Raw genomic sequence first — 10000 nt, forward strand, 5'->3', positions numbered from 1 at the left:
CCCCCCCCCCCCCCCCCCACTCACTCTCTGTAGTCTGTCAGTGTCGTGCGTCATTATCAACATCCTCAAAGAGTCTAACTCTAAGTCAAACCACAGGCAGAAGGTATCGTTCACTGGACCACTACTTTCATAGAAAGACTACAAGGTATGTCACTCAGTTTCGAGTCGTCTGTGTTCTTGGAGTCGCTTCCTGCGGACAATTTTTTTGTTCAAGACGGTTCGCCTCTTCCTACAGTCTGTGTAAGGTCAAATAAATACAGTTGAATGATTGTTTGAACTATATGTACCTTTAATTTTCAGCTGCCGTACGCTGCAGGTTGTTTCTTTTGACGAAGCAAAGATATATCTGTAAGGACACACTAAAAACCTCTCTGAAAAACCTTGATATTCAGTTCCAATAATGGCGTAGCAGAATCGCATGCGGAACGGGAATCCTGGCCCGGACAAGCTTATCAGTTATTTATGGACAGACTAGACATCCAAGCATACCATGAGTCTGCGGTCATCTTCCAAAACAAAGGACGAACAACATTTACAATGAAGGTAAATCTTCTGGTTGTTTATGTTGGAGCTACACATAGCTCATTGATTAACAACAATATGTGGAGACAAGTCTCACTGTATAATCATTGAGTGGCAAACATATGCTTGTGTATTTTATGAGTAGCACAATCCTGGTCAAAATTCAGTATGCTTCAGACAATGATGCTTATCATATTGAACTAGGAAGATAGTGACTTTGCTGGTCATCATTGACATTGATCTAAATTAACCAATCAGTGCTTTATAACCAATTTTAAACTAGAACATTTGGAATTAATGGCGTTTGATTCAGAGGAATTTCTATCAATTTCTTCTCAACATCGTCAATTACTTAAGTTTGTGTGTAAGATAACCATAATTTTATTGTTTTGCGATACTAACTCTCAATCACTGTAGTTTTATTTACTACGTTGTGTTGTGGTTTTTTTCAGTTATTATGTTCTAAACTTTGTTGCTTATTATTGTACTATCGTTTTAGAGTCACAGTTATTTTACAAATATTATCTTCTAGTTTTGGTTTTGTGCTCAGCTGTTAGAGTGCCTCGCATTTCTCCCTTAGGTTGTCTCCCCCTTTTTGTAAACTCATATTTTTTAATTAGCATCTTTGGTTATTTGGTACGTCTGGTCATCTTATAACGAAAATGTCATTGAACTGAAAAAAGAAATAATAACTTAGTTTCATATTTGAACATTTGGCAGTATGTTTCTTGTGAGTCAGATTAAGATCTCACCAGGAACCCAACCTTTACCCAGTTAATTCTACACATTAAAATTTAAATGGAAAATTACGAAACACATAAAAACATGCAACTCAATACACACTGGCAGTACTTGTTATCTACAATCAATTCAGCCTCGTAGAATGATATACGGTATACGACACGTCCTTGAAACACATAGAACAGTTCTCAAGAAAAAACATTTGCAATTTCCAGTCTTTTTTGTGTTGCAGACATGCAGTGATCACCACCACATTGACCTCCGTCCTCGTCTTCATCTTCACTCTCCGACAAGTCAATGTCGTCCTCGTCCAAGCCATTTTCTATAATGATAAAGTTATGTAGGACACATGCTGAAAAAATTAACATTGGAACTTCACGGATGTTCGTCATCTCGAGATCCTTCAGTCTGCGGAATTTTCCTTTCAACAAACCAATAGCCCGCTCCACGTCAACTCTTGTCCTTGCCTGGGCTCTGTTGTAGGCAGTTTCCACAGGGGTCAGATGGCCGTTGTCGCGGAATGGAACCAGCAGGTACTTGCGGAGACTGAGGGTAGGCCGAGTCCCCGATCATATGGTACTCTGGAGGCAGCTTACTTGCGTCAGACTCCAACACTCCATGGAGATCTGAGTTGGGGAAAACTCGGCTGTCATGCACGGACCCAGTGTAACCCGTAAACACATCCAGAAAGAGGAGGTCTTTGTCGCATACAACCTGAAACAAGTCGCGTAAATCAATATAAAAATAATCTATCAGCCTGAAACTAAAAACCAACCACAACAGAGGCTACATGTATATATCCTAATGCTTCGCTAGCCTAAACCATAAGACTGAGCTGAGCACAGCTCCTCTGCAGAACATGTGAATGAGGTGCCTACTGTCCCATATAATTCATTTATCATTGAGTGCATTTTCAGCGTAACCATGACATGCATATATGAAATGATAAAGAACAATAAAAAAAATCATGTTTTTGAAGGGTAAACATCCCCATTATCACACCGAGGACTGTGTTCCGCCTTATTTCAGCCGGGCTCGTTGTTACTCCGTTTTCAGCCGGGCTCAGTGTCACGCAAACGAAAGTGTCTTCATAAAAACACAAACTATGACTTTCACACTGATTTAAGCTAAAATTGATGAATGTCAGTAGAAAGGGGAATAATTGTTTTCTTTGTAGACAGCTAAAAACGTCTTTTGCTTACCTGGTTAATTGACAATAGCCGAATGGAAGGCATACATGCAGGTTTTTTAGTGAAAAATGAAGGTTCAACATAAATTTCTCTCAAAGATGGATTTGAACAACAAATATTCCTGTATTTTTACTATTTTGGGTAAAGCTATAATCATCTGTATCAATTGCGTGCTTCAATGCGTCCTCACTATGTCATAAGAAGCAATCAAAACAAGCAAGTGGTGTACGTTTTGTTCCGCGCTGGGCCTCCTGCATTTTTGTCTGCGTTCCGCACTGCCACTGGGCTTGCTTTTGTTCTGGGTGTCCAGCGCGGAACAAAACTCGCCTGACATGGGTTTTGGTTTTACTTTTCGTGCCTCAACGCCTTAAAGCAGGTTCGGGAAAATGCATCAGCATAACAGCAAGAAACTATAGAACAAACTTATGATACAGAAAAACCATAACATGATACCGTTGCTTATCATTTCTTGAGTTTGATCAGCTTTTTTGCCCAAAAAGCGACAACCTGCACGTATTTCAAGCCGATGGGGGTCACATAATAAACCTTGTCAGATAAAAATAACACCAATAGAGAGACAAATTACTTAGGTTAGTGCTAAAAACATCCGTTCCTGGAAATGAGGTTTTTTTAGAAGACATAGTTTGTACTTTAGTGCAGACACTGACATTTGCGTGACACCAAGCCCAGCTCAAAACGGAGTAACAACAAGCCCGGCTGAAATAAGGCGGAACACAGTCCCCGGTGTGATTATCCATGCTTAGTCAAGAAATGCTTGAACAAATTTTTAATAAATTTGATCAGAAAGTGCTGCCTCAACTTTCACTAAAAGCGGTATATGTTCTTTTTTTCTTTCTTTATTTGGTGTTTAACGTCGTTTTCAACCATTCAAGGTTATATCGCGACGGGGAAAAGGGGGGGGGGGGGGGAGGAAGATGGGATAGAGCCACCTGTCAATAGTTTCTTGTTCACAAAAGCACTAATCAAAAATTTGCTCCAGGGGCTTGCATAGTTGCAACGTAGTACAATATACCTTACTGGGAGAATGCAAGTTTCCAGTACAAAGGATTTAACATTTCTTACATACTGCTTGACTAAAATCTTTACAAAAATTGACTATATTCTATACAAGAAACACTTAACAAGGGTAAAAGGAGAAACAGAATCCGTTAGTCGCCTCTTACGACATGCTGGGGAGCATCGGGTAAATTCTTCCCCCTAACCCGCGGGGGGTAGCGGTATATGACATGTATAGATCTAACAACAGAAAAAGAAAAGTCAGAGAAACGAGGCGTAGGTACATTTTCATGATGGTTTTCTTGGAATTAATCCACACACCATCATAATTCAAACTTGTCTGAACTCCCAATATCGGTTTAAACATTTAATATTTCTCACGTAAACCATCACAGATACTGTCAGGCTTTTACACACAGTACAAACACCCTTTCATTGAAACACTCACCGCTTTAGAACATCCTAGGTGCTTACCGTAAAGAGCGAGCAATTTTCACACAAAAATTGTTTTGCATGGTTTATCTTACCCCGGAGCCATCGACATCGTGAACTCTGTTATTCCAGTTTCCCTTTTTGACAAAGCAGTCGTCAGGAATTTGAATGCGACTCGCTGTGAGCTTGTCTGCAATAGCACGTTATTATGTACCTCTGACTATGCACTAAACAAACGGCTGTGGTTCACAAGAACCCTCGCGATGACTTTTGACTATTCACAGGAACTGGCGAACCTTACGTGAACCTGCTTCTGGGCGTTCCTTATTTTAACTTCAAATACTTCGAGTTTTAATGATCTTGTCTTGATGAAAAAAATATTTATTTTATGATTTAAGAATGTTTGTGTAACACGCTGTCAATTTATTATTTTGATTTTAAAAGTTAGGTCTAGCGCCAAAACGCACCTCGGTCCGATTGTCTTGAAGACAATCCGCAACATTAAATCTTTGAAAATTACTCGTTCAGCCTCTTTACGTAAGGCACCTAGGATGTTCCCTTTGGTGAGCGTTCATAATGAAGGTTGTTTATACTGTGTGTAAAAGCCTGACAGTATCTGTGATGGTTTACGGGAGGCGCACTGTGCCGTTAAATACTTGTCTTTAAATTCAAAGATTCAAATAGTGACTTAAAATTACAGTAGATTCCAATTATGAAATGACACTGCCAGTGTTACTCCAGTATTTCAATAGGGAATAAATACACAGGCACCATAATGGTCAGGTCCTCCAACCTTTCAGTTCTGCCAACGTTAACAATCCACGTATCTGAAACAGAAAGTGATCAAATCTGTTACCTGGAGATGCATCGCTGGGAAACCTTTACGGCAGATGTACGCATCCCTGGTTCCTGGTATCTTTATGTAGGTCCCATCAATCGCTCCAACTACGCCCGGGAAACCAGCTCGGGCTGCCCATTTCCCAGCTAATCGAGCCAGGTCACATTTTGGTGGCCACTGGATGACATCTCCTGTAAAGAACAGAAAATTGCATTAAAATATGCTGATCACAGTGTTCATTTTATTCAAAATCATCTGACAGTTTACCCATGTCTGTACTATTTACAATTAAAGTTACAGGTCTCCCAGTCCCAGCCACACGCCGGGGAAAGTGTTACGACAGAAAAAATCGCCGTTTGTTACGATAGCATTCTGCAGTCCCATAGTCAGCAAGGTTTCGAGCCCGAAAGGTGTGTAACTTCCAAACTAATAATTATTGCGGCGTAATTATCGAAGCCAGCAAAAGATTAACATGTTATCGATTTAATTTTTGAGGCTTCTGTTTTAGATTTGTGACAGCGTCGTATTTGCTGAAATTGTTCGATTTGGGGATTTCTTTTTAAATGGTGGAGATTACAAGAGGCTTGAAGCAACAACGGTCATTCGATCAGGTAATGTGATGTATCATAACTGAAATGCATCAATAGCAGTGTCCCAATATGCAAGTGTGTTTGTGTCATCGGCTGAGGAAAAGAGCATGTGTATTTTTTTGGTACGCGTCGCCGTGCTAGCAGTTACGACTGCCAGCGATGCATTGATACGGCCGCCCCACTTTTCTGTTACGACCGCCGACTGTTTCGGCTACGGCAGCCGGCACTCATTTTATTCGTTTAATAATGTTATTGCCAAAGTTTCTGACAGTTTGCAAACAAATATGAACGGGTTTCACTGCACATCGGTTGTGCACCGTCGTGTTATCAGGAATTTTGATTCCCTGCCCTCTTTTATTTAATATCGCATTCGTCACAGTTTATATCTAGAGTTGTTCTACTTCCAGTTAAGCGTGCACATAGTTTCAACGGGCATGTACATGACAAGTTCAAATGTCAATTGTCAAAAGCAGTCGCTGAAAATCCAACTCGGTCTAAAAGACGGACACAAAGGAATCCCACTCACCAATTACTCGGGTGAGTCAGGGGGGAGATTGGGGTGGGGTGGGGGTTGGTTGATAACTAGGAGTCAAATTCAGATTAAAAAAAAAGATTTGAACTGGGTATGCATTACTGTTAATATTTTTGAAGAAAAAAAATGCCTCTCTACAAAACTTTGATTGTAATTAGTTACCTTGATGCGTCTATGAGTATGAGACACTGAAACGCCTAAATATCTTTCTTACCTGCACAATCTGTATATCCAGGACTTTCCCCAGTCCCTGTTCGATGAGAGTGTATGTGCCATATTTGGCACAGTGTCCTGGGCTATCTGACCGCCCATCACCAATCAGCTCTAGACTTCCTCTCTCGTCCTGAAGCTGCGAGATGAGCTCTGACTGCTCCCGTTTCCATTTTCTTTCCACTATAGGAAAAATGAAGTGCCGCTGATGCCAGAAGAACGTGCTCTCCAAAATGTAACGCACATTGTGCAGGTAAAACAGCCGGAGAATTTTTGTCGGGCTGCAGCCAGAGAGCACAACAGCTGATGACAGGAGCAGGTTCCCGCAGGGCATCTGCTTTATGTACGGTTGGCTGGTCCACTCTCTGAAGAAACAGCACTTGGAGCAGTCTTGTCGGACGTGGATGCAAGATCCCACTGTCTTCGATATGAAGGCCTTCGCAGGGTGAGAGCATCGAGGACAACTCTCTAACAGCTGCATCAAGTTTGCCTGGAAGACAATGTACTTGTCTTCCAGGTCGGGGCTGGGTCTCGGCTCAGGAGCATTCCTAAAACACACAGGTTATACACTTTCTTAGCACATAAAGGGTTACTATGGAAACTACATGTGCCATACACAAGCACAAATTCACTGCTAGTGCTATGGATATAATTACTACATGTTATACATGTCGCAATGACAGTGAAATCCAGTATAAAAAAAAAATTTAAGATGAAATCAGCTTCTTACTTGTGATGAGAAATTAAGCTAAATAATGTCACAACAAAAATGTTTGACATGTTTATGGTGTTTTTCACCCATTTAATAGACAAAAAAGGGTTATGGCCAGTGAGATAGAGACCAGAGAGAGAAAGACAAAAACAAAGGACACAATGATAGCAGCTAAAAAATAGCTGACTGTCACCCAAAGTAACCCTTGACTTCTGTCTTACTTTTTAAAATGTAGAGAATCTATGTCTATTGAAAACTTACAAGAACTGCGGATCTTCTGGTTCACCTCCATCCTCGTCAGCAGGCTCGTCCTCTTCCGCAGCTGCAGCGCGCTGTCGTTCGCCTTTTCGTTCTTCCTTCCCCACACTCTCATCTGTTCCTACACTTTAGGGTTAGAACCGCATTGCGTTTTGAGGTGGGGCGTTGATCAGATTGCATTGGACGCTGACATCCTTGGTTTCGGCAATGGCAGAAACATCTGAAGAACAAATGACATTGCAGATTGCTGATAATTGATAATTACAAAACAATGTGACAGCAGTAGCCGCGCTCTGGGAATCGCTGCGCTGCACAACGCGCCGCGCTCAGTGAATCGCCGCGCTCTGGGAATCGCTTGCCATTTTATAATCCCTGATTTACTTTTATCTTCTTTAACCAAAGTTCACCTAGCCTACACTGATCAATTCTAACAAACATATTATATCACATATGTTCTGAAAAAGAGTGGCACTGGCACAAATTGACAAAACATATATATGGGGATCTAAATCAATCCAAAGCCGAACATCTGGGGATGGGACAATGTGATACTGAACAGCTGACTGGCATGGTGACTTGTAAGTTGTTTGAATCTGATGCCTGTGCATGGATAAACTGATTTGCAGAAAATGTTCCATGAATGTATCACTTCTACTGATCTAGATGAAAACTGTATTTCCTGTCACTCACTCACTGTGTCAGGTCACTCCCCAGAGGAAAGTTATTCATCTAAAGTTTGAAAAAAATTAGAGTAGACTTACTCGTGTTGCGAAAAAAAAAAGTAGGTCTGAGAGAGCATTTTTGGAACAAACAGTGTAGAGTCAATATAGGGAGGACAGAGGACAGAGGAAATTATAAGGCGACATCTTGAGTTCTACCTACCTCGCAGTTCGTCGACGACACACGGTCTTCGAGTCACTTTCAAAGTGACTTTTGAGTTTTGTTTCTCCTTGGGTGCCCCGACATTTTTGACGCAGAGCTTTCTTCTTCTTCTTCTTCTTTCTTGATGTGGACTGGGTTCATCCGAACGTCTGTAGTCCAGCGGCGGAGTACTGAGTAATTGGTTACTGGTGGTGGGTTACTTTGCTGGACGAATGGTCGGTACTGCTCCGGTTTTAAGTTTAAGAGTGTTTGAAAATCCCATTTTCCACTTTATGTGATTGACAAATAAAAGTTGTCCTCTTCAAAGTTCGAAGTGTGCACACAGGTCGCGGTGTTGCCTTTCCGGCTTTCGACGTCACAAAAGCTGTCTGACTAATTACCACGCGACCGCACGCGACCACACGCGACCTTGCACTACCTTGCGCGACCTCAAACTAAAGCATGTACATGTAATATTTTATATATATATAGTATCTTCACAACATTATCTGACTTTATACCAAGTTTTAAGTCAAAGAAATTATCAAAACTTGACTAAATGTAAAAAATAACGGAGCGACCCGAACTTCCCAGCGATGGGACAAAGCCTGAAATGGAAACTGGTGAAAATGAAAATGAAATGATTTTTTTTTTTGAAAGCTAGAGGAATAGTTATAGGTTATTTTCACCAATCTGAATTAATCAAATTAGCCTTTACCTTTTATGTTCTCAGTTGAGTTGATGGTGGTCAATATTTATTATTAGGCGACACACACGTACTCAATCATCAATTTTGTACATCAACGCCAACAGTGCATGTTGTTGTCCAAAAATAAAAGATTTGCACTCAGTCCTAAAACTGAATGGTAGTTCAAAGTTAAAGGGGTATTGACCAAAGTGCTTTTGAGGAACAATAAAATACTCCCCCAAAAATAAACACGAAAAAAAAACACCCCACACAAATAAAGAAAGAAGCAAAACAGATTTACAAGGACATTAACTTATGTTCATGGTTTGCTGTTTTTATTTTATTGTGTTTAAAAGCATGCTGATACCGGGATGCAGTATACGTTAAATGTAAATGCTGAATATTTAAATGTGAACCAGAAAAGATGCATTTCTTTTAACTTAATGGCGCCGTTAAAAACAAAAACTAATTTCTTGGTTACAAAAGCAAATGAACCTTAGTAGTCGATAGTGTAGTACTATTTGTCACTTTATTAGAGGTTGGTTGACTGAGTTACCGACTTCTCCGCTTTAATTCCTTTCAGTTTCAGTTTTCTCTTCACACTTTTCGTTTTCATGCGATACGTACGTGTAACATTTTTCCCGGCCTCGCACATGATGGACAGCATTCATTGGAGCGATATGTTTTCACCGCCGGGTTTTCACAAAATTGTTTTTCATGCCACGCTATTATCGATTACCTCAAAATAAAACAAGTCGCGTAAGGCGAAAATACAACATTTAGTCAAGCTGTCGAACTCACAGAAAGAAGCTGAACGCAATGCAATTTTTCAGCAAGACCGTATACTCGTAACATCGTCAGTCCACCGCTCGTTGCAAAGGCAGTGAAATTGACAAGAAGAGCGGGGTAGTAGTTGCGCTAAGAAGTATAGCACGCTTTTCTGTACCTCTCTTCGTTTTAACTTTCTGAGCGTGTTTTAATCCAAACATATATCTATAAGTTTTTGGAATCAGGAACCGACAAGGAATAAACTGAAAGTGTTTTTAAATTGATTTCGAAAATTTAATTTTGATAATAATTTTTATATATTTAATTTTCAGAGCTTGTTTTTAATCCAAATATAACATATTTATATGTTTTTGGAATCAGAAAGTGATGAAGAATAAGATGAATGTAAATTTGGATCGTTTTATATAAAAAATATTTTTTTAACAATTTTCAGATTTTTAATGACCAAAGTCATTAATTAATTTTCAAGCCACCAAGCTGAAATGCAATACCGAAGTCTGTACCAATACTCTCTCTGTGCCTCATTGTGCTTCTCTCTCCCCCCCCTCTCTCTCTCTCTAGAGCTCTCTCTCTCTCTCTAGAGCTCTCTCGCCCTATATGCCTCTCTCTCTCTCTCCCTC

At 40.3% G+C, this 10000-nt stretch overlaps 1 protein-coding gene and 1 long non-coding RNA gene across 2 annotated transcripts; one reads left to right on the plus strand and one right to left on the minus strand.

Moving 5' to 3' along the window:
* Window positions 1-14: 14 nt before the first annotated feature.
* On the plus strand, window positions 15-1997 carry LOC138955340 (uncharacterized). The gene is made up of 2 exons (XR_011452201.1): window positions 15-543; window positions 1496-1997. It is a non-coding gene; the product is annotated as an uncharacterized lncRNA (long non-coding RNA).
* On the minus strand, window positions 1840-8430 carry LOC138955338 (uncharacterized). Its single transcript, XM_070326951.1, has 5 exons — window positions 7925-8430; window positions 7046-7262; window positions 6077-6620; window positions 4759-4931; window positions 1840-1977 (listed from the first exon to the last, which is right to left on the minus strand). The coding sequence occupies exons 3-4, from the start codon at window positions 6551-6553 to the stop codon at window positions 4887-4889; spliced, it is 522 nt and encodes a 173-aa protein (XP_070183052.1). The 5' UTR covers window positions 6554-6620; window positions 7046-7262; window positions 7925-8430; the 3' UTR covers window positions 1840-1977; window positions 4759-4886.
* Between the last annotated feature and the right edge of the window lie 1570 nt (window positions 8431-10000).

The sequence above is a fragment of the Littorina saxatilis genome, unplaced genomic scaffold (genome assembly GCF_037325665.1).
Source record: "Littorina saxatilis isolate snail1 unplaced genomic scaffold, US_GU_Lsax_2.0 scaffold_96, whole genome shotgun sequence".
Lineage (NCBI taxonomy): Eukaryota > Metazoa > Mollusca > Gastropoda > Littorinimorpha > Littorinidae > Littorina > Littorina saxatilis.

Coding starts and splice junctions, on each gene's coding strand:
- LOC138955338 (XM_070326951.1), bottom strand. CDS start 6,553: ATGCAGCTGTTAGAGAGTTGTCCTCGATGCTCTCACCCTGCGAAGGCC. Junction 4,932..6,076: donor TGGATATACAGATTGTGCAG/GTAAGAAAGATA, acceptor TGTTCTTTACAG/GAGATGTCATCCAGTGGCCA.